This window comes from Cherax quadricarinatus, chromosome 6 (assembly GCF_038502225.1).
Source record: "Cherax quadricarinatus isolate ZL_2023a chromosome 6, ASM3850222v1, whole genome shotgun sequence".
Classification (NCBI taxonomy): domain Eukaryota; kingdom Metazoa; phylum Arthropoda; class Malacostraca; order Decapoda; family Parastacidae; genus Cherax; species Cherax quadricarinatus.
The window spans coordinates 20,493,809-20,519,753 of NC_091297.1; the positions used below are offsets into that span (position 1 = coordinate 20,493,809).

Here is a 25,945-nt window from a genome sequence, read left to right on the forward strand (position 1 = left end):
CTAGAACAATAAATTAATGTAAAAAAGTGACATGCCATGGCAATAGCATCTCTAAAATAGGCCAAGATGTTGGAATACATGAATCTATGGTACATAATATTATGAAACACACAGATGAAATAAAAGAAAAAGATAATTACATCAGCTTTTTGTGGCTTGTAAACACTTACTAGAATAGAAGCATTACAGTGATAGAAATGAAGTGTCTCGAGTGTCTTAACAGCAGTGAAAGATAACAGAGTTCATGCAGAAACTGAAGAAACTTTTATTGCAAGCAAAGATTGGTTTGACCATTTTAGAAATCAAATTTAATTGCATAATATTAAAATTACTAATGAGTGTTAGTTCAGGTAAAGAAGCTGCTGCTGCTAAATATCCCAATTTTCTGATGTAGATAGTGGAAGATGCTGGATATATGGACCAACAAATATGAAAAATATTCCCCATGCTTGGGAAGAATTAACTGCAAGCAATATGCATGCAATGTGTAAACACTTTTTGCCTCAAGGGGGGATTACAGAGGCTTTGAATTTTAGAGGCTTGAGTATCTAGCAAGCTTGTGTGCGTTAAGTAAATGGAGACAGGTGGTTTTTTTAATGGATGTGCTGTTGGAGTGTGAGCAATGTAACTTTTATGAGGTATCCAGGGAAACAAGTTGTTGAACTTGAGTCCAGGGGTGGGAAAATAAGTTACTGCACTTTGAAGGAGGGGTGGGAATGTTGCAGTCGGAGGGTAATCTGAAATGTGATGTCAACACACTTCTAGAAAGACAAGGCATTGAATGAATGATGGTGAACATTTTCTTCTTTGGGCCACACTACCTCGTACAAATACAGCCTCTCCTCACTTAGCGACGTACTCGTCTACCGATGACTCAGATTTATGATGGGCTCTCTGACCAGTATGCGTACCTAAATAATGTATATTAGAGCTGATTTCCTCTATTCTGTTTATTACAATATATAGTAAACTGCTGTATAAACATTTAAAAAATATACCAGAAATGTTATAAATGGTGCAAAGGGACATTAAAACAATATCAAAGATGGTAGACACAAACCCACTACCATTATAGTGTGCTCCTCACTTAGCGACAAATTTGTTTACCGATGTGATCTTAGGAATGCAACACCTAAATGGATGTTTCCTGCCAAGGCAGGGTGACCCATTCACCATAATTTATTCAACAGCTGTCTTTGCAGAAGTGTGCCAGAATCACAATTCAGATTACCCTCTGACTACAACATCCTCCCTTCCCTCAGAGTGCAGGCACTGTACCTCCTGCCACTACAACTAAAGTTCTGCTAACCAGTTTCCCTGAATCCCTTAATAATTGAAGAATGAGACACTTGTGCAACATTTGGGAATCTTTATAATGATTCACAAATCTTTATAAAGATCCCAAATGTTGCACAAGTGTCTCAATCTTCAACCTGTCAGTGATCTAAACCATTTACATCCCTTAATAATTGTTCATGCTCCTACATTTGCAAAAGTCCTCTCAGGAGAGATGCCAGATGCAAAGACACTAAGAATGACAGATTGAGGAGTGACCCAATTTTGGTCCCGAATTAGAAGATAAGGTCTGAGACATGCTTGAAGGTCTTAAGGAAAGGAAAGAAAAGAAAAAAAAAAAACATATAACATATCAAGAGTAATATTTGATATTGCTGCGCATGTAATGTGCTTTAGCTTACATCTGTTGTACTCAACCTTGTGCTGGGGTACTAATACATTATAAACAATGTATTATCATGTTACTTAGGAAACTAGAATACCTCTTCCTGATTGAAAAATTCTCTCTCTATAAATCACATGTACTAACTACTAAATATTATTAATCTAGTTACATATAGAAAAAGTAGAAGCAAAAATTGAAAAAATATTATATAAGAGTTCTGTCGCTGGAAATAAAAATATATAGTTGATGAACTAAAGGAAAAACTGAAAGACAAGATGAAGGAATGTACATAGAAGTAAAGTGTGTAAATACAGGAAGCTTATCTTATACAAGAGTGCTGTATAAGAAAGAGATTCTACAATTATCACTGCTGTATTATACAGTAATAATTTTTTTTTTATTATCACACTGGCCGATTCCCACCAAGGCAGGGTGGCCCGAAAAAGAAAAACTTTCACCATCATTCACTCCATCACTGTCTTGCCAGAAGGGTGCTTTACACTACAGTTTTTAAACTGCAACATTAACACCCCTCCTTCAGAGTGCAGGCACTGTACTTCCCATCTCCAGGACTCAAGTCCGGCCTGCCGGTTTCCCTGAACCCCTTCATAAATGTTACTTTGCTCACACTCCAACAGCATGTCAAGTATTAAAAACCATTCGTCTCCATTTACTCCTATCAAACACGCTCACGCATGCCTGCTGGAAGTCCAAGCCCCTCGCACACAAAACCTCCTTTACCCCCTCCCTCCAACCTTTCCTAGGCCGACCCCTACCCCGCCTTCCTTCCACTACAGACTGATACACTCTTGAAGTCACTCTGTTTCGCTCCATTCTCTCTACATGTCCGAACCACCTCAACAACCCTTCCTCAGCCCTCTGGACAACAGTTTTGGTAATCTCGCACCTCCTCCTAACTTCCAAACTACGAATTCTCTGCATTATATTCACACCACACATTGCCCTCAGACATGACATCTCCACTGCCTCCAGCCTTCTCCTCGCTGCAACATTCATCACCCATGCTTCACACCCATATAAGAGCGTTGGTAAAACTATACTCTCATACATTCCCCTCTTTGCCTCCAAGGACAAAGTTCTTTGTCTCCACAGACTCCTAAGTGCACCACTCACCCTTTTCCCCTCATCAATTCTAGCAACAATGTGTAAGGAAAATCTTTTGCAGTTAGCACAGCTACCATACAGTACTAGTGTATAAGGTAAAACTTCTGCAGTTACCACTGCTGTATCATACAGTACTACTAGTACTTTACAAGGAACAGTGTCTGTAGTTACTGCTGTTGTATCTAGCACAAAGATATAAGCAACAAAGATAAACATAAGTCAATGAAACTAATAATATTTAGAAGTTTGACAAAATGCAATAAATATATGTATCTTGTTTAAGTTCGCTATATAAATATAAAGCATTATTATATACTATCGACTGACTAGATTAGTTTAATAAAGTACTGTATCTGGACAAGTGTTTGGTATCAAAGTCTCCTTTACAAAACTCTACACTGTCATCTACAAATAAAAGCCCCTCTCAGAAACACTGACCAGTACTGTGGAACTGAGACAAAACAAAAAAATAAAGTTACTCTCTTGAGTAGTTGCAGAAATTACAGTCTGTGTCATAAGACATGTTCATACCATTTTTCTCTCTGCGAGGAGGCAGGAGGCAGAGAATTGCTAGAGCCATAGTAGCATGCCAGAGAGAGTGTACATAGTAGTAGTTGTCGTGGGTCTCGAAGAAGGCGTAACATATAAGGCCTGTGACAGCCAAGAGGACTCCAGGAAGGAGACAAGTCAGCCAGTACTGCTTTGCTGGGTAACATCCGTGTTGATATTTGCAGTGCCAAATCTGAGAGAAATATGTATATTGCACATTTTTCTTATTATTAAATGCTTACAAAAATGACAAATAAATACATATTTTAAATATCAGAGCTTATTATCCCGAGACAAGATCTATTTATGATGCTTGCTTATTATGCATACCCAAATACAGTATCACTGTAGACAAATTTCAGTGGATCAGCTTTGCAAACCATGTCAAAATCGTGAAGTATCTAGTTAATGGAGAATATCCTCTTCAAATGATTAAACTATGAGGAAACTCATGGTTTGTATAATCATCAACAAAGATGACCATATTTGAAATTTTATGAACATTATCCATGGAAGCAAAATGGGGAAATACATGAGAGTAAAGTGGTACCAACGATCTTATAAGAGTGTGAAGCATGGGTTGTGAACGTTGCAGCGAGGAGGAGGCTGAAGGCCATGGAAATTTTGTGTCTGAGGACAATGTGTGGTGTGAATATAGTGCAAAGAATTCGTAGTTTGGAGATTAGGTGGTGTGGTGTTATTAAAACTATTAAGGTGGTTTGGACATTTAGAAAGGATGGAACAAAGATGACTTGGAGGGTGTATAAATCTGTAGTGGAGGGAAGGCAGGGTAGAAGTCATCCTAGGAAAAGATGGAGGGAGGGAGTAAAGGAGGTTTTGTGTGAAAGGGGCTTGGACATACAGCAGGCATGTGAGAGTTAGAAAGGAGTGGAGACGAATGGTTTTTGGGACCTGATGAGGTGTTAGTGTGTGAGCAAGGTAATAATGTGTAAAGGGACCCAGTTAGCCAAACCACTGAACCATATCCACTGGTTTAGAAGACAACTGGACACTAAAAATATGGTAGCATAACCTGTAGTACTACAGAAGAGTAGTAGTAGTATTTTTATTTTTCATATAAACACATCGGCAGTTTCCCACACAGGAGGGCGACCCGAAAAAAGAAGAATAACTTTCCTCATCATTCACTCCATCACTGTCTTGCCAGAGGTGTGCATATACTACAGTTAAAAAAAAAAAAAATCAACATCCTCCTTCAGAGCACAGGCACTGTACTTCCCACCTCCAGGACTCAAGTCCAGCTAACAGATTTCCCTGAAACTCTTCATAAACGTTACATTGTTCACACTCCAACAGCACGTCAAGTTATAAAATGCATCTGTCTCCACTTGCTCCTATACCCGCTCCTATACCCCCTACTTTACCCCACTCCTTTACCCCCTCCCTCCAACCTTTTCTAGGTCGACACCTACACTGCCTTCCTTCCACTACAGATTTATATGATCTCTAAATGTCCGAACCACATCAACAACCCTTCCTCTGCCCTCTGAATAATACAGCGGACCCTCGACATTCGATACTAATCCATTCCTTGAGAGTTATCGAATGTCAAAAATATCGAAAGTCAAATTAATTTTCCCCATAAGAAATAATGGAAATCAAATTAATCCGTGCAAGACACCCAAAAGTATGAAAAAAAAAATTTACCACATGAAATATTAAGTTTAATGCAATAGAATAATTACAATAACAACAATAACAATAGATTAATAACAATAGAATAATTGACACTTACCTTTAATGAAGATCTGGTGATGATTGATGGGATGGGAGGAGGGGAGTGTGTGGATGGTGTTAGTGTTTAGAAGGGGAATCCCCTTCCATTAGGACTTGAGGTAGCAAGTCCTTTTCCAGGGTTACTTCCCTTCTTCTTTTAATGCCACTAGGACCAGCTTGAGAGTCACTGGACTTCTGTCGCACAACATATCTGTCCATAGAGGCCTGTACCTCTCGTTCCTTTATGACTTTCCTAAAGTGGTTCACAACATTGTCAGTGTAATAGTCACCAGCACGGCTTGCAATAGCTGTTAGGGTGATTGTCATCAAAAAAGGTTTGCACTTCAAGCCACTTTGCACACATTTCCTTAACCCTTTGAGGGTCGACAGGCCCTCTCCGAAACTCGTTCTCAGGGTCGGCCAAATTTAAAAAAAAAAAAAATTATTTTTTCTTATGAAAAGATAGAGAATCTTTTTCCGATCATAAAGACACCAAAAGTTTGAAATTTGATAGAAAACTTACGGAATTATGCTCTTGCAAAGTCAGCGGTCTCGGCGATGTTTACGCATCGGCGATTTTGCCCACTTTGAGCCCCATTTTCGGCCAATTTCACTGTACTAGTCGACAAAAACATGAATATTTCGCTAGAACTCCATATTTTTTATCGAATGGGTGCAAGAAACCACTCATTTATGAAATTCAACTATCCAGTACAGTGGTCAGAATTTAGCAATTTTGCCAATTTCACACAAATTTCAAAAGATGCCAATTTCCGAATAGGGTCCAGAATAAACAAGAAAGACATTCCTGGCACTAAAATGACATTTCCTCTAGTCATTATTCACGTCTCAAGGCCCCTCTTATATTCTTTTGCTTTCCACTTTGAATTTTTATTTTCACAAAAAATATAAGATTTACTGTTATGCAGACTACTGCATTAGTGTAAAAAATGGTATAAATATTATTGGTGCACTTGTGAAAGAATATTAGACTCACCAGTTGACGTGTATTGCACGCTTGGCACGATTTGTTTACTTTTGAAGTTTGGTAAAAATCGAACATTTCTGCTACTTTGAGCTCAATTTCAAGGCACCTTTCTTTGTAAAACCAGTCAAAATCATCTCTATTTCTGTAATATGTCTTCCATTCTATAAAATGAGACCAAGAAAACTAGAATACAACAATAAATACCATACGAAAATACACTGCAAAGTCGCTGATTTATTAAAAAAAAATGGTCAAAGTTTTTTTTTTCTCATTATGCACTGTGTGCTGCAGGATTTTTTTTAGACTGTGCACACTGACCACATAGACCCATTCTTTCATATGAAGGCCTACCAGCTTTCTCCCACTAGATCTGAGGCCGCTAGAATTTATGAGTACTAGTACGTCAAAAACCCCTACGCGTAAGACGTACTAGTACGACGAAAACCCTCAAAGGGTTAATCTTTGAAGTAGGCAACTTCTTCAATTTCTCTATCCTCTCCTCCAAAGCAGTTTCCTCAGGTCTGGCCTCTTGCTGTTGAAGATGATCTAGCAGCTCATCAGTGGTTAGTTCGTCATTGTCCTCCTCCACCAAATCTTCCACATCCCCCCCACTAACCTCCAACCCCAAGGACTTCCCCAATGCGACAATGGATTCCTCAACTGGCATAGGATTCTCAGGGTTAGCCTCAAACCCTTCAAAATCCCTTTTGTCTACACATTCTGGCCACAGTTTTTTCCAAGCAGAGTTTAAGGTCCTCTTAGTCACTTCCTCCCAAGCCTTACCTATAAGGTTTATACAATTGAGGATATTAAAGTGATCCTTCCAAAACTCTTTTAGAGTCAGTTGAGTTTCTGTGGTCACTACAAAGCACTTTTGAAACATAGATTTTGTGTACAGTTTCTTGAAGTTGGAAATGACCTGCTGGTCCACGTGCTGCAGGAGAGGAGTGGTATTAGGAGGCAAAAACTTCACCTTAATGAAGCTCATGTCCCCAGAAAGTCGCTCTGCCAAGTCTGTAGGATGACCAGGGGCATTGTCTAATACCAGGAGGCACTTAAGGTCTAATTTCTTTTCAATTAGGTAATTTTTCACAGTGGGGGCAAATGCATGGTGTAACCAGTCATAGAAAAAGTCCCTAGTGACCCATGCCTTACTGTTTGCCCTCCACAGCACACACAAATTAGCCTTGAGGATATTCTTTTGCCTGAATGCTCTGGGAGTTTCTGAGTGATACACCAATAAAGGCTTCACTTTGCAATCACCACTAGCACTGGCACACATCAGAAGAGTAAGCCTGTCTTTTATAGGCTTATGTCCTGGGAGTGCCTTTTCCTCCTGAGTAATGTAGGTCCTGCTTGGCAATTTCTTCCAAAACAGGCCTGTTTCATCACAGTTAAACACTTGTTCAGGTTTCAATCCTTCAGCCTCTATGTACTCCTTGAATTCATGCACATATTTTTCAGCCGCTTTGTGGTCTGAACTGGCAGCCTCACCATGCCTTACCACACTGTGTATGCCACTACGATTCTTAAATCTTTCAAACCAACCTTTGCTGGCCTTAAATTCACTCACATCCCCACTAGTTGCAGGCAATTTCTTTACCAAATCATCATGCAACTGCCTAGACTTTTCACAAATGATCGCTTGAGAGATGCTATCTCCTGTTATCTGTTTTTCATTTATCCACACCAATAACAGTCTCTCAACATCTTCTAACACTAGCGGTCTCTGTTTCGAAAACAAAGTTGCACCTTTTGCAACAACAGCTTCCTTGATTGCCGTTTTCCTGCTCACTATAGTAGAGATGGTTGATTGGGGTTTACTATACAACCTGGCCAGCTCCGACACACGCACTCCACTTTCGTATTTTGCAGAAACAAGCACCAAAAACAGTGATAATATGGAATGTACCAAATGTATCCTTAGATGCGCACACACTGGCTGGCTTGTAAACACTGGCACACATAGGGCAGTTCAGGCCACACATGGACACGTCTCGTACGAATCGTATCGAATGTCGAGGCAAAATTTTTGCGTTAAAATGCATCGAACGTCGGATTTATCAAATGTCGATGCCAATGAATGTCGGGGGTCCACTGTACTTTTAGTAATCCAGCACCTCCTCTTAATTCCCAAACTACGGATTCTGTGCATAATATTCACATCGTACACTGCCCTCGGACACGACATCTCCACTGCCTCCAGCCTTCTCCTTGTTGCAACATTCACCACTCATTCAATGCACCATTCACCTTTTTCCCCTCGTCAATTCTATGATTCAACTTCATTTTTCATAGACCCATCTGCTGACACGTCCACTCCCAAATATCTGAATACAGTCACTTCCTCTATACTCCCTCCCTCCAATCTGATATTTGATCTTTTATTACCTAAATTTTGTGTTATCCTCATCACCTTGCTCTTTCCTATGTGCACTTTTAATTTCCTTCTGTTACATACCCTACCAAACTTGCTCACAAACCTCTGCAACTTCTCTTCAGAATCTCCCAAGAGCACAATGTCATCAGCAAAAAGCAACTAGGAAAACTCCCACTTTGTGTTAGATTCTTATCTTTTAATCCCCCACCTCTTGCTAACACCCGAGCACTCACTTCTTTTACAACCCCATCTATAAATATATTGAACAACCATGGTGACATCAGACATCCCTGTCTAAGGCCTACTTTTACAAGGAAATAATCTCCATCTCTCCTACATACTCTAATCTGAGCCTCAATATCCTTGTAAAAGCTCTTCACTGCTTTCAGTAACCTACCACCTATTCCATACATTTGCAACATCTGCCACACTGCTCCCCTATCCACCGTATCATATGCCTTTTCCAAAATCATGAATGCAACAAAAACCTCTTTACCCTTATCTAAATACTGTTCACCTATATGTTTCACTGTAAACACTTAGTCTACACACCCCCAACCCTTACTAAAGCCTCTCTGTTCTGTTCATATGTGATCCTGCTTTCCATCTTACTCTTAATTCTTTCAATAATAACTCGACCTAGCACTTTACCAGGTATACTCAACATGCTTATTCCCCTATAATTTTTAAACTCTCTTTCATCCCCTTTGCCTTTATACAAAGGAATTATGTATGCTCTCTACCAATCCCTAGGTACCTTCCTTTTTCTATACATTTATTAAGTTAAAACACCCCCTATGAAAGCAAAAGACTCGACAAGAAAGGCAATGTTCTCCCGATGAAAAGCAGAGGCACCACGAGTACATTGAGAGACAACACAATAAGTGTTAGGGGCCCAAGATTGTTCAACTGCCTCCCAGTATATGTAACGGGGATTACCAATAGACCCTTGGCGGTCTTTAAGAAGGCACTGGACAGGTACCTAAAGTCAGTACCTGACCAACCAGGCTGTGGTTCGTATGTCAGCTTGCATGCAGCCAGCAGTAACAGGCTCGTTGATCAGATCCTGATCCACCATGAGGCCTAGTCTAAGACTGAGCAGCAGGGGTGCTGACTCCCAAAACCCTCTCCAGGTAAAACTATATCCCAACCTGCTTTTAATATTTCTGTCTTTATCCCATCAATCCCAGCTGCTTTACCCCTTTCATTCTGCCCACTGCCTCACGCACCTCCCCAACACTCACAACTGGTTCTTCCTCACTCCTACAATATGTTATACCTCCTTGTCCAATGCACAAAATCACAGCTTCTTTATCTTCATCAACATTTAACAGTTCCTCAAAATATTCTCTCCATCTTCCCAGTACCTCTAACTCTCCATCTAATAACTCTCTACTCCTGTTTTTAACTGTCAAATCAATTTGTTCCTCAGGCTTTCTCAACTTATTAATCTCGCTCCAAAATTTTTTCTTATTTTCAGCAAAATTGGTGGATAGACTCACCCAGTCTCTCATTAGCTCTCCTTTTACATTCCTTCACCATTCTCTTAACCTCTCTTTTTCTCTCCATATGCCCCTCCCTCCCAGTATCACTTCTACTTTGTAGAAAACTCTCATATGCTAACTTTTTCTCTCTTACTATTCTCTTTACCTCATCATTCCACCAATCACTCTTCTTCTCTTCCACACCCACTTTCCTGTAACCACAAACTTCTGCTGAACACGAACACTAGATCCTTAAAAATCTACCCCATACCTCTTCAACCTCATTGCCTATACTCTAACTAGCACATCCTTCTTCCAGAAATTGTTTACATCTTACCTTAGCTGCCTCCTCCTGTAGTTTATAAACCTTCACCTCTCTCTTACTTGCTGATTCTATTCTCCTTGTATCCCATCTACCTTTCACTCTCACTGTAGCTATAACTAAAAAATGATCTGATATATATATATCTGTGGCCCCTCTAAAAATATGCACATCCTGAAATCTAACCATCAGTCTTTTATCTACCAATACACAGTCCATCATTTTGCCCTATATCATATCTTGTATACTTATCCTTTTTTTTCCTTAAAATATGTATTACCTATTACCAAACCCATTTCTATACAAAGTTCAATCAAAGACCTCCCTCATTATCATTTACACCTGACACCCCAAACTTACCCACCAAACCCTCTCTGTTTCTCCCACTTCAGCATTTAGGTCCCCAACCACAGTTACTCTCTCATTTGGTTCAAAAGTTCCTAAATACTAGCTTAACATCTTCCAAAATCTCTTTTGTCTATATTCCCCTCCAGGTGCATACACACTAATTATAACTCACTTTTCACATCCGACCCCTATTTTAATCCACATAATCCTTGAAATTATGTACAGTAGACCATCATTTAGCATGAGTTTATTTGGCACAATTTGGGTATTGCACGACTGAAGAATTGCGGCACAATTTTAGGTAACACGTCGTATAATTAATTTAACAGGGTTCAGTTTGTGGGAAGGAAAAATAAAATTCTCTTTTGCTCAAGAGGCCACCTTGTTGTGGAGCAGCCGGGGAGCCCTCCTGCCATCCCCTGTCATTCCCCGTCACCACCCCACCATCCCAGCACTCGTAATTCATATGTGTCCAGTCCAGTCTTTCTCTGCTACAAGGCAGCTGTATTTGTGAATTGTTATGATACAGTGGACCCCCGACATTCAATATTAATCCGTTCCTGAGAGCTCATCGAATGTTCAAAATATTGAAAGTCGAATTAATTTTCCCCATAAGAAATAATGGAAATCAAATTAATTCGTGCAAGACACCCAAAAGTATGAAAATTTTTTTTACCACATGAAATATTAAGTTTAATGCAATAGATTACAATAACAACAATAACAATAGATTAATAACAATAGAATAATTGACACTTACCTTTAATGAAGATCTGGTGATGATTGATGGGATGGGAGGAGGGGAGAATGTGGATGGTGTTAGTGTTTAGAAGGGGAATCCCCTTCCATTAAGACTTGAGGTAGCAAGTCCTTTTCCGGGGTTACTTCCCTTCTTCTTTTAATGCCACTAGGACCAGCTTGAGAGTCACTGGACCTCTGTCACACAACAGATCTGTTCATAGAGCTCTGTACCTCCCGTTCCTTCAAGACTTTCCTAAAATGGGCCATAACATTGTGTCAGGGTGATTTTCATCCATAAAGGTTTGCAGTTCAACCCACTTTGCACACATTTCCTTAATTTTTGAAACAGGCACAATGGATTCCACAACTGGCATAGGCTTCTCAGGGTTAGCCCAAAACCCTTCAAAATCTTTCTTAATTTCCACACTAATTCTCACCCTTTTTACCACAGGGTTGGCACTAGAAGCTTTCTTGGGGCCCATGGTTACTTATTTTGCAGAAACAAGCACCAAAAACAGTGATAATATGGAATGTACCGAATGTATCCTTAGATGCGCGCACACTGGCTGGCTTGTAAACACTGGCACACACGGGGCAGTTCAGGCCACACGTGGGCACGTCTCATACGAATCGTATCGAATATCGGGTACTCCATCGAATGTCGAGGCAAAATTTTTGCGTTAAAATGCATCGAATGTCGGATTTATCGAATGTCGATGCCATCGAATGTCGGGGGTCCACTGCATTTTAATTACTATATCTTGTATCTGCCAAGCAATCATGACACCCAGTAGCCATACTAGTGTTGCTGAAAGTGGCACGAAGAGGTATAAGCACTTAAGTCTTAGAATTAACAAAGAAACAGAGATATCAGACAAGAGATAACCTGTAGCTGTAATGAAGTGTTACTTTGTACACAGAAAAAGAGGTAAACATGAGCTTATGTGACTGATTGAATGACAAACTTACTGAATGACTTAATGACTGACTGACTTACTGAGTGACCTGACTGACTTACTGATCGACTTAACTGACTTACTGTCTGTCAAGTCATTTAGTAAGTCTGTCAAGTCATTCAGTAAGTCAAGTCATTCAGCAAGTCAGTCAAGTCACTCAGTAAGTCAATGAAGTCATTCAATAAGTCAGTCAAGTCACTCAGTAAGTGACTTGACTGTCTTACTGAATGACTTCATTGACTTCCTGAGTGACTTGACTGACTGAATGACTTACTGAGTGACTTGACTTACTGAGTGACTTGACTGACTGACTGAATGACTTGACTTACTGAGTGACTTGACTTACTGAATGACTTGACTGACTTACTGAGTGACTTGACTGACTTACTGAGTGACTTGACTGACTTCCTGAATGACCTGATTTACTGAATGACTTGACTTACTGAGTGACTTGACTGACTTGCTGAATGAATTGATTGACTGACTGAATGACTTACTGAGTGACTTGACTGACTGAATGACTTAATGAGTGACTTGACTGACTGACTGACTGAATGACTTCAAGTTAGACACTATAGTACAACCATCAACTTCAGTACCAGAACCTCTACCATCCACCTCAGACCAGTAGGACCACAACATAACTCTCCGCTCTCTTCACAATCATTCACAAACACCAGCACCCACAATTTAACCCTTTGACTGTCGCGGCCGTATATACATGTATACGTCTTACGAGGTACTGTGTTTGACGTATATATACTCATAAATTCTAGCGGCTTCAAATCAAGCAGGAGAAAGCTGGAAGGCCCACATGTGAGAGAATGGGTCTGTGTGGTCAGTGTGCACCATATAAAAAAAATCCTGGAGCACGCAGTGCATAATGAGAAAAAAAAAAACTCCGACCGTTTTTTTTTAATTAAAATGCCGACTTTGTGGTCTATTTTCGTATAGTATTTATGGTTGTATTCTCGTTTTCTTGGTCTCATTTGATAGAATGGAAAACATTATAGAAATAGAGGTGATTTTGATTGATTTTACTATAAAAAGAACCTAGAAATGGAGCTCAAAGTAGGGGAAATGTTTGATTTTTGCCAATGTTCAAAAGTAAACAAATGATGCCATTGTCCAATAAATGTCCAACTAGCCATTCTAATATGCAGTCATGAATGGGTTGATGTTATTTATACAATTATTACAGTATTGCAGTAGTCTGCATAATAGTAAGTCTTCTATTTTTGGTTTGAATAAAAATTCAAAATAGAAAGAAAGAGTAATATCAGAGGGGCCTGGAGACATGACTGATGAGCAAAGAAAATGTTATTTTAGAGCCAGGAATGTCTGCATTGTTCATTCTGGACCTTATTTTGAAATTGTCATATTTTTCAGTTTTCGTGAAATTGGCCAAATTGCAAATTTCTGACCACATTATTAGGTAGTTGAAATCAGTAAATGGGCAGTTTCTTGTACTCAATCGATACACAAAATGGAGTTCTAAAGAAATAGCTATGAGTTTGGGCGACTGGAACAATGGAATTAGCCGAAAATAGGGCTCAAAGTGGGCGAAATCGCCGATTGTAAACAGCGCCGAGGTCGCTAACTTCGCGAGAGCATAATTCCATCAGTTTTCCATCAAATTTCGTTTTTTTTTGGTGTCATTACAATCGGGAAAAGATTCTCTATCATTTCATAAGAAAAAATATTCTTTTTTTTTTTTTAAATTTTGTGACACCAGGAGACACCTCAGGATTGGGGGTTGCGACAGTCAAAGGGTTAAGGTAAGAAATACTATTATTTCTGCTACATTTGTAGTCTTAAGCAGTAAAAAAACATAATACATCACAACAATGAACTACAATTACATATTCACTTTTATTTTTGTAAGATGTGGAAGCCTACAAAAAAGCTGTTTGACTTTTTGGGGCTCTCAGGAACATAACCTTATTTTTCCCCACAAGTTCTTCAGTTCATCTAACCATGATTTTTACCTAACACGGCATTTTGAGGAACAGAACTACCGTGCTAAATGACAGTCTACTGTACAGTGGAACTTCTACTTACGAGTGCACCCACGGTTGATTTTTTGCTTCCAGACACAAGCAAAATTTCCAGATGCGAGCGGGCTTCAAAGGAGGTTCCTTGATGCTGGTGAAGCGTTCTTGTTCTTGATCTAGGGAACTGGATCTCATTTGTTGTTGGGCTATCTTATTGAAACTTGGGCAACGTATGACAGAAAGATGCTTCTTAATGTACACCAAAATTGAAATAAATAGGACCATAAATAACAGAGTTCGGTTATCAGCCATCAGCCGCCCCTTAGCGGAATATTTTCGTATGGATTTTATGGTTGTATTCTCGTTTTTTTTTTTGGTCTCATTTAATAGAATGGAAGTTATATTACAGAAAGAGATATGATTTTGATTGATTTCATGACAAAAAGTACCTTGAAGTTGAGCTCAAAGTAGCAGAAATGTTCGATTTTTGCCAGTGTTCAAGAGTAAACAATACCTGTTTGAGTGGCCATTCCAAATACAGGAAGGCCCCGCTTTACGGCGTTTCACTTTATGGCGTTCCGCTAATACGGTCATTTCAAATTATGACCAAAACTCGCTATACGGCTCCCCCCACCTGACTTTCTAATACGGTCACCGCGCCCCACCTTGTTTGTTTACATTCTTCGTGAGCTCAGTAAGCACTAAGTCTCTCCATTTTGTCTGGAAACTCCAAAATTTCAAATGTTTTTAAAAGTTATTTCATATTTTATATATACTCTGATAATTATACTTATGTATACCTGTACTTAAATAAACTTACATACTGTGCTGGCATGCAGGTACACATTAAAATCAGTAAGAGTGTCTTATGTCTCCAGACGTCATATTAGTAATGATAATAATAATCATCGTCTCATTTAAATGTCGTATATTACGTTAAATACACATTTTCATTAATCCATCTATGATATTTTTTCAAAATTATATAATAAACACGATAGATAACATAAAAAGATGATAAATACACCCCACAATAGAATAAATAAACATAAATATGAGATGTGGTAGCAGACGACTTGCACAAGTGACGCCATATTAGAAATGCTAATAATAATAATAATAATCACCGAGTCTTATTAAATGTTGTATATTACGTTAATATACACATTTTCATTAATCCATCCATGATATTTTTTCAAAATTATATAATAAACACGATACATAACATAAAAAGATGATAAATACACCCTACAATAGAATAAATAAACATAAATATGAGATGTCGTAGCCAGATAACTTGTACAAGTGATGCCAAGAATAACATTTTCTCTAATCTAACATAAGAGAAAATGTGTTACTGGGGGTAACTGTAGAAAATTATTCCTTAAGTATGTATGTAAGTAAGTTTATTCAGGTATACACAAATACAGATACATAGATTATCATACATAACAACATATGTGTAGAGAACCTAGGATAACCCAAAAAAGTCAGAGTGACTTATTTCCATTGCCTTCACTCAGAGCATCATTTCTTCTTAAAATGATGTTACATGAGAATGGGAGTGTTCTTCTTTATTTATTCTACCGTATCAATGTAGAGACAACCTGTACACAATGTAACTTGTACACAAACCAGACGCGTACACTTCGTTTACAAAACTTACCTTCGCCTGGTTTGTTTACATAACTCTGCGCCTGTCCCCTCTCATGCACTCATTCTTTCTCTCTCTCATTTATTCGTTTTATCTCATTTACTTACTCCTGACCCTACATTAAGACTACAAATATTTTAAGGTAAGTAATGAGTGAACTGTATGTACATTTTATCGCTCTGGGATGCTTAAATATCATGGAATATATGTGTGGGTGGGTTAGCCTGGTATGGTAGCCTGGCTGACTACCATACATACCACACTTGATTTCTTACAATAAATACTACTTGTCTCACCCTAGATTAAGACTATAAATATTTTAAGGTAAGTAATGAGTGCACTATGTGTGTATTGTACTTTTTATTGTTTTTTGATGCCTGGTTCTATTGCTAACTTAATATATGTTAGTGTAAACTTGTTATCTAGTGTTTGTATGCATTTGTAAGTGGAAAAAAAGGGTGTTCCACTTTACGGCGGTAGCCTGGAACCTAACCAGCCGTATAAGTGGGGCCTTCCTGTACACAGTCATCAATGGGTTGACATTATTTATACAATTATTACAGTAATGCGGTGGTCTGCATAACAGTAAATCTTCTATTTTTTGTGCGAATAAAAATTCCAAACACAGAGTAGCAAGCAAGAGGATTATAATAATACTAATAATAATAATACACCTACCATCCGACTTATGACCGAGTTCGGTTCCGAGAAATCGGTCGTAAGTCGAAATGGTTTAAGTCGAACTTTACTACTGAATATCAACAAAACATTTTTGTAATGACTTTATTTTATTGTTTTATTTTGGTATTTCAAATATAATTATATACGGTGGTCCCTCAATAATCGTCCGGCCTGAAAGTCGTCCATTTCGGAAATAGTCCTGTTTTTTCGTCAAAATATTGGCTCGCAAATGGTCCGGTAGCTCGCTAACAGTCCTTCGTCCCGGACGCGTACTCACGCTCTGAGCCGCCTCGGCCTTTCCTTCCCAGCCAGTGTGCCATTGTTTACCAGTGAGTGACGGTCCCCTCACGTGCTCCAGCAAAATATTTCATAATATTCCATGTGCGTGGATGTAGTGCGGATGACAAGAAACAGATGATTGCTGATGTTATGAATGAAAAGAAGTTGGATGTCCTGGCTCTAAGCGAAACAAAGCTGAAGGGGGTAGGAGAGTTTCAGTGGGGGGAAATAAATGGGATTAAATCTGGAGTATCTGAGAGAGTTAGAGCAAAGGAAGGGGTAGCAGTAATGTTAAATGATCAGTTATGGAAGGAGAAAAGAGAATATGAATGTGTAAATTCAAGAATTATGTGGATTAAAGTAAAGGTTGGATGCGAGAAGTGGGTCATAATAAGCGTGTATGCACCTGGAGAAGAGAGGAATGCAGAGGAGAGAGAGAGATTTTGGGAGATGTTAAGTGAATGTATAGGAGCCTTTGAACCAAGTGAGAGAGTAATTGTGGTAGGGGACCTGAATGCTAAAGTAGGAGAAACTTTTAGAGAGGGTGTGGTAGGTAAGTTTGGGGTGCCAGGTGTAAATGATAATGGGAGCCCTTTGATTGAACTTTGTATAGAAAGGGGTTTAGTTATAGGTAATACATATTTTAAGAAAAAGAGGATAAATAAGTATACACGATATGATGTAGGGCGAAATGACAGTAGTTTGTTGGATTATGTATTGGTAGATAAAAGACTGTTGAGTAGACTTCAGGATGTACATGTTTATAGAGGGGCCACAGATATATCAGATCACTTTCTAGTTGTAGCTACACTGAGAGTAAAAGGTAGATGGGATACAAGGAGAATAGAAGCATCAGGGAAGAGAGAGGTGAAGGTTTATAAACTAAAAGAGGAGGCAGTTAGGGTAAGATATAAACAGCTATTGGAGGATAGATGGGCTAATGAGAGCATAGGCAATGGGGTCGAAGAGGTATGGGGTAGGTTTAAAAATGTAGTGTTAGAGTGTTCAGCAGAAGTTTGTGGTTACAGGAAAGTGGGTGCAGGAGGGAAGAGGAGCGATTGGTGGAATGATGATGTAAAGAGAGTAGTAAGGGAGAAAAAGTTAGCATATGAGAAGTTTTTACAAAGTAGAAGTGATGCAAGGAGGGAAGAGTATATGGAGAAAAAGAGAGAGGTTAAGAGAGTGGTGAAGCAATGTAAAAAGAGAGCAAATGAGAGAGTGGGTGAGATGTTATCAACAAATTTTGTTGAAAATAAGAAAAAGTTTTGGAGTGAGATTAACAAGTTAAGAAAGCCTAGAGAACAAATGGATTTGTCAGTTAAAAATAGGAGAGGAGAGTTATTAAATGGAGAGTTAGAGGTATTGGGAAGATGGAGGGAATATTTTGAGGAACTGTTAAATGTTGATGAAGATAGGGAAGCTGTGATTTCGTGTATAGGGCAAGGAGGAATAACATCTTGTAGGAGTGAGGAAGAGCCAGTTGTGAGTGTGGGGGAAGTTCGTGAGGCAGTAGGTAAAATGAAAGGGGGTAAGGCAGCCGGGATTGATGGGATAAAGATAGAAATGTTAAAAGCAGGTGGGGATATAGTTTTGGAGTGGTTGGTGCAATTATTTAATAAATGTATGGAAGAGGGTAAGGTACCTAGGGATTGGCAGAGAGCATGCATAGTTCCTTTGTATAAAGGCAAAGGGGATAAAAGAGAGTGCAAAAATTATAGGGGGATAAGTCTGTTGAGTGTACCTGGTAAAGTGTATGGTAGAGTTATAATTGAAAGAATTAAGAGTAAGACGGAGAATAGGATAGCAGATGAACAAGGAGGCTTTAGGAAAGGTAGGGGGTGTGTGGACCAGGTGTTTACAGTGAAACATATAAGTGAACAGTATTTAGATAAGGCTAAAGAGGTCTTTGTGGCATTTATGGATTTGGAAAAGGCGTATGACAGGGTGGATAGGGGGGCAATGTGGCAGATGTTGCAAGTGTATGGTGTAGGAGGTAGGTTACTGAAAGCAGTGAAGAGTTTTTACGAGGACAGTGAGGCTCAAGTTAGAGTATGTAGGAAAGAGGGAAATTTTTTTCCCAGTAAAAGTAGGCCTTAGACAAGGATGTGTGATGTCACCGTGGTTGTTTAATATATTTATAGATGGGGTTGTAAGAGAAGTAAATGCGAGGGTCTTGGCAAGAGGCGTGGAGTTAAAAGATAAAGAATCACACACAAAGTGGGAGTTGTCACAGCTGCTCTTTGCTGATGACACTGTGCTCTTGGGTGATTCTGAAGAGAAGCTGCAGAGATTGGTGGATGAATTTGGTAGGGTGTGCAAAAGAAGAAAATTAAAGGTGAATACAGGAAAGAGTAAGGTTATGAGGATAACAAAAAGATTAGGTGATGAAAGATTGAATATCAGATTGGAGGGAGAGAGTATGGAGGAGGTGAACGTATTCAGATATTTGGGAGTGGACGTGTCAGCGGATGGGTCTATGAAAGATGAGGTGAATCATAGAATTGATGAGGGAAAAAGAGTGAGTGGTGCACTTAGGAGTCTGTGGAGACAAAGAACTTTGTCCTTGGAGGCAAAGAGGGGAATGTATGAGAGTATAGTTTTACCAACGCTCTTATATGGGTGTGAAGCGTGGGTGATGAATGTTGCAGCGAGGAGAAGGCTGGAGGCAGTGGAGATGTCATGTCTGAGGGCAATGTGTGGTGTGAATATAATGCAGAGAATTCGTAGTTTGGAAGTTAGGAGGAGGTGCGGGATTACCAAAACTGTTGTCCAGAGGGCTGAGGAAGGGTTGTTGAGGTGGTTCGGACATGTAGAGAGAATGGAGCGAAACAGAATGACTTCAAGAGTGTATCAGTCTGTAGTGGAAGGAAGGCGGGGTAGGGGTCGGCCTAGGAAGGGTTGGAGGGAGGGGGTAAAGGAGGTTTTGTGTGCGAGGGGCTTGGACTTCCAGCAGGCATGCGTGAGCGTGTTTGATAGGAGTGAATGAAGACAAATGGTTTTTAATACTTGACGTGCTGTTGGAGTGTGAGCAAAGTAACATTTATGAAGGGATTCAGGGAAACCGGCAGGCCGGACTTGAGTCCTGGAGATGGGAAGTACAGTGCCTGCACTCTGAAGGAGGGGTGTTAATGTTGCAGTTTAAAAACTGTAGTGTAAAGCACCCTTCTGGCAAGACAGTGATGGAGTGAATGATGGTGAAAGTTTTTCTTTTTCGGGCCACCCTGCCTTGGTGGGAATCGGCCAGTGTGATAATAAAAAAAAAATTCCATTTATTTTAGTGCTTGCAAGTTATTTAAGTGCTAAATAAGCTACCATGGCTCCAAAGAAAGCTCCTCGTGCCAAGTCTTTGGTAAAGTAGGTGAGAAATACAATTGAATTTAAGAAAAACATCATTGAACAATATGATAGTGGCATACATGTGGGTGAACTGGCGAGGATGTATAACAAATCCCGTACAACCATATCTTCCATCATAGCCAAGAAAAAGGAAATCAAGGCCGCTGTTGTTGCAAAGGGGGTAAATATGCTGAAAAAAATGAGATCACCAGTACTCGAAGATGTTGAGAAGTTATTACTGGTGTGGATAAATGAGAAACAATTAGCAAGAGATAGTCTTATGACGTCGCTTATTTGTGAAAAGGCTAGGCAGCTGCATGACGATTTGGTAAAGAAATTGCCTGCAACTAGTGGTGATGTGAGTGAATTTAAGGCCAGCAAAGGCTGGTTTGAGAGATTTAAGAAGCGTACTGGCATACACAGTGTGGTAAGGCATGGTGAGGCTGCCAGTTTGGACCACAAGGTGGTTGAAAAATATGTGCATGAATTCAAGGAGTATATAAACAGTGAAGGACTGAAACCTGAACAAGTGTTCAATTGTGATGAAACAGGCCTCTTTTGGAAGAAAATGCCAAAGAGGGCCTACATTACTGGCATTAAGAAACAGAGAAGAGAAGTAACCCCAGAAAAGCAATTGGTACCCGAGGTGTTGATGGAAGGGAATTTCCCTTCCAAACAGTAAATCATCCAATCTGTCTCCCTCTCCAGTCTTCCATACACAAAGAAGAATCGCCAATAAAGGTAAGTGTTATTCTGTTAATATTTAATTCATCATGTGCCACTGTATTGTTTATGTACTACATCTATATTTCATGTAAAAAAATTTTTTGTTTTAATACTTCTGGGTGTCAGGAACGGATTAATTGAATTTACATTATTTCTTATGGAGAAAATTGATTCGTAAATCGTCCATTTCGATAATAGTCCCACTTCCAGGAACGGATTATGGACGATTATTGAGAGACCACTGTAATAATATATGTAATATAATAATATAAATTATTATAATATAACGTGTACGTACTACAGGTCCGCCATCACAAATCCAGCAATCAGTTATTTGGCACTAATTTTGGCTAGCGTACTAATTTCAAATTTCCAGGGTTGCCACTACTGCTACTGTTTGGTGGCGCTACTTGCTGCATAACTCATTCTAATTTCTTTTTCTCCATTTATTGTTATAACCTGCTTACTTTTAGCCCTAGCCATGGTTCCAATGAATAAAAAAAATGCTTCTCATTGTGTAAAGCACCTACACAGTACATTCTCCATTAACCCTTTCAGGGTCGAGAGGCCCTCTCCTAAACTTGTTCTCAGGGTCGAAAATTTTTCGGAAAAAAAAAAATTATTTTTTCTTATGAAATGATAATCTTTTCCTGATCATAATGCCACCAAAAGTATGAAATTTGATGGAAAATTTACAGAATTATGCTCTCGCGAAGTTAGCGGTCAAGACGATGTTCATGCATCAGCGATTTCGCCCAATTTGAGCCCTATTTTCCGCCAATTCTAGTGTACTAGTTGACAAAAATCATAACTATTTTGCTAGAACTCCATTTTTCCTATCGAATGAGTACAAGAAACCACCCATTTACTGATTTCAACTATCCAATAAAGTGGTCAGAAATTGGCAATTTTGCCAATTTCGCACAAATTTCAGAAGATGTCAATTTCCAAATATGGTCCAGAATAAACAAGACAGACATTCCTGGCACTAAAATAACATTTCCTCTGTTCATTAGTCATGTGCCCAGGCCCCTCTTACATTTCTTTTGCTTTCCACTTTGAATTTTTATTCTCACAAAAAATAGATTTACTGTTATGCAGACTACTGCATCAGTGTAGAAATGGTATAAATAATATCAGAGCACTTGTAAAACATTATTAGACTCACCAGTTGACATGTATTGGACGCGTGGCATGATTTGTTTACTTTTGAACTTGGTAAAAATCGAACATTTCTGCTACTTTGAGCTCAATTTCAAGGTACTTTTCATTGTAAAACCAATGGAACTCATCTCAATTTCTGTAATATGTTTTCCATTCTATAAAATGAGACCAGGAAAACTAGAATACAACCATAAAACAGTGCAAAGTCACTGTTTTAAACCGAAAACACAAAGTTTTTTTTTTCTCATTATGCACTATGTGCTGCAGGATTTTTTTTATACTGTGCACACTGACCACATAGACCCATTCTTTCATATGTAGACCTACCAGCTTTCTTTCGTTAAATTTGAAGGCACTAGAATTTACAAGTACAGTGGACCTCCGCTTTACGATCGGCTCCCAATGCGACCAATTATGTAAGTGTATTTATGTAAGTGCATTTGTACGTGTATGTTTGGGGGTCTGAAATGGACTAATCTAATTCACAATATTCCTTATGGGAACAAATTCGTTCAGTAATGGCACCTGAACATACTTCTGGAATGAAATAATATCGTAAGCCGGGGGTCCACTGTACTAGTACGTCAATAACCCTGGTGCGTAAGATATACTAGTACGTCGGAAACCCTGAAAGAGTTAAAGATAAGGTGGCTTTGAAGCCACTGTCAGTTGCCATGAGCTCAGTCTCGTCATGCAGGGAAATATGCTTTATTATTATACAGTGGACCCCCGCATAGCGATTTTAATCCGTGCAAGAGGGCTCATTGTTATGCGAAATGATCGGTATGCGAATGAATTTTCCCCATAAGAAATAATGGAAATCAAATTAATCCGTGCAAGACACCCAAAAGTATGAAAAAAAAAATTTTACCACATGAAATATATATTTTCCTACACACAAAGAGAAGGATACATGCACAATAGTAGAGTAGTACATGCACAATATATATTGTGCATGTACTACTCTACTAAATGAAGAAGAAATGACACTTACCTTTATTGAAGATGCAGCAATGACTGATGAGACACTGTGTCCTGGGAGTGCCTTTTCCTCCTGAGTACTGTAGGTCCTGTTTGGCATTTTCTTCCAGAACAGGCCTTATCACACTGTGTATGCCACTACGATTCTTAAATCTCTCAAACCAACCTTTGCTGGCTTTAAATTCACCAAGTTCCAGGTTCACTAGTTCACTAGTTCCAGGCATTTTTCCCTGTTCACCTGGGTGTTAGTCGACTGGTGTGGGTTGCATCCTGGGAGACAAGATTAAGGACCCCAATGGAAATAAGTTAGACAGTCTTCGATGACACTGACTTTTTTGGGTTATCCTGGGTGGCAAATCCTCTGGGGTTAATTGTTTCTTGGTATTCTCAATAAGCCACACCAACAACGGTGCTACAGCAGCAGCAGCAGCAGCAGCTGACAGTGCAGCAGCAGCAGCAGCAGCTGACGGTGGTACAGCACCAGCAGCAGCAGCTGTACCACCAATAGTAGCGATGGTTGATTGGGGTTTATTATACAACCTGGCCAGCTCGGAGACACGCATTCCACTTTCATACTTATCAATGATCTTTTTCTTCATCTCTATAGTAATTCTCACCCTTATTGCTGTAGGGTTGGCACTAGAAGCTTTCTTGGGGCCCATGGTCACTTATTTTGCAGATAAAATCACCAAAAACACTGTAATAATAAGAAATGTTCTGATTGTATGCTTGGATGTTACCGCGGAGGCTGGCTGGTAAACAATGCCACCGGCGGCACATGTGAGGCTGGCTAAGGGCGCACATTGGACGCGTCTCGGATGAACAGCGGTGAGCGGGTTTTTGAGCGGTATGCGAGGCAAAATTTTTGCGATAAAAGCGAGCGGTATGTGGATTAAACGTTATGTGATGCCAACGGTATGCGGGGGTCCACTGTACTAATGTCAACACTACAGCTTATTTGCCCATCACAATTGATCTAATATGATATAATAAACGATATAAATAACATAAAAACATGTTAAATACTCCAGAATGAATAATACTGTATTTCGCATAATACCGAGTAGTTCGACGGAGGTATGAGGAGAATATGGGATACAAGCACCATCCTCCTATCCGTCTTGGGGCTTATGTTAGAGAAAATGGAGTATAGCACAGGGCTAACTATGAAATACACTCATATTGCCCCATAAAACTGAAACAAAAAAGCTATTTTCTCCACATAGATTATCACACATAGCAGCATATGTGTTAGAGAACCTAGGATAACCCAGAAAAGCCAGATAAAGTGGCTTATTTCTATTACTAAACTTCTATTACTATTACTAAACTTACTCCCTGTTCAGTACATCCACACTTACTACTGTGCAATCTACATCTACAGGACCTTAAATTCCAATATTAACCTTGACCTAAAACGTTTTCTTGATAGCTGTGACAGAACCCACAGGCATAACACCAGACACAAACATCTCTATGACATTCCCCGTGTCTGACTAAACCTTTACAAAAATTCAATGTATGTCAAAGGCCCTAAAATCTGGAACACCCTACCTGAAAACTCTAGAACTGCAGACACATTCATCACCTTCAAAACTACCATTAGAAAACATCTTATCTCCCTGATACACCCCGTCAACTAATTACATGAATACCACCTGGTGGTTCACACTTACACTCACTCACCCATTTGACCATAAACAGAAATATCAATCTCAATCTCAAAATAATGAATCCTAACTAGTCATAAGTTGGCCTGTGATACTTCAATACTGAAACTATGTATTGTGCCAAAACAAAAGCATTCACATTGCTAAACTCACCAACTAGTATTTAGTCACTTACCCATAATACCAACTTACCTCATAATTTGTAATATTTTAAATTTAAGAATTAATCTAAGTCTGCCCGAAATGCCTAGCCATGCTAGGTGTTCTAGTGGTACACTCTGTAATTATTATTTTACTACATGTAAACCACACAATAACCAAATTCTGTAAACTCAGCATTGTAATCCTTATAGAGAATAAACTTTGAATTGAATTGAATTGAATTACTTGGCTTGGGCTAGCCATATATGATTTTTGGTAAATATTTGATTACCTGCCAGGGTAGAAACATTGGGCAAGTTTCTTTACACCTGTTGTCTATGTTCACCCATCAGTAAATGGGTACCTGGGTTTTAGTGGACTGGTGTGGGTGTTATCCTGGGACACTGACCTAATTTGCCTGAAATGCTTGGCATAACAAGGGGCTTTCTATACAGTAGTATGTCACTGATGTCAGCTAGGCCTGTATGCCATGTACATACATATGTAGTAAATATATTATTATTATTATTATTATTATTATTATTATTATTATTATTATTATTATTATTACAGAGGACCCTTGGTTATCGGCCGTAACCGTTCCAGGTCGGCCAATAACTGAAATGGCCGAAAACTGAATTAATATTTCCCATAAGAATTAATGGAAACACAATTAATCCGTTCCAGACAAAAATATTCACAAAAAAAATTTTTTGTTAACAATTATGTAAGTATTACATACCTTTATTGAAGGCTAATGCTGGCTTCTGGAAGATAGGAAAGAGGAAAGAGGGAGGAGTTAGTATTTGGTAGGGGAATCCCCCTCCATAAAGAGTTTAGGTAGCAAAGCCTTCTCTGGGGTTACTTCCCTTCTTTGTCTTTAAATGCCACTAGGACCAGCTTGAGTCACTGGACCCCTGTTGCACAACAAATCTGTCCATAGAGGTCTGTGTCTGGCATCTCTAAGATTTCCCTGAAGTGGGACAGGGTTTTGTCACCGAACATGTT

At 39.2% G+C, this 25,945-nt stretch overlaps 1 protein-coding gene across 4 annotated transcripts in view; it reads right to left on the reverse strand.

The window, feature by feature from the left end:
* LOC128692541 (transmembrane protein 8B) overlaps positions 1 to 25,945 on the reverse strand; it is a 296,349-nt gene that overhangs the window by 38,257 nt on the left and 232,147 nt on the right. For all 4 annotated transcript variants that reach the window (XM_070080854.1, XM_070080860.1, XM_070080865.1 and 1 more), the window contains one exon: positions 3,338 to 3,548. In XM_070080854.1, coding sequence (XP_069936955.1) covers positions 3,338 to 3,548 — 211 coding nt within the window. The remainder of the gene's footprint in view (positions 1 to 3,337; positions 3,549 to 25,945) is intronic.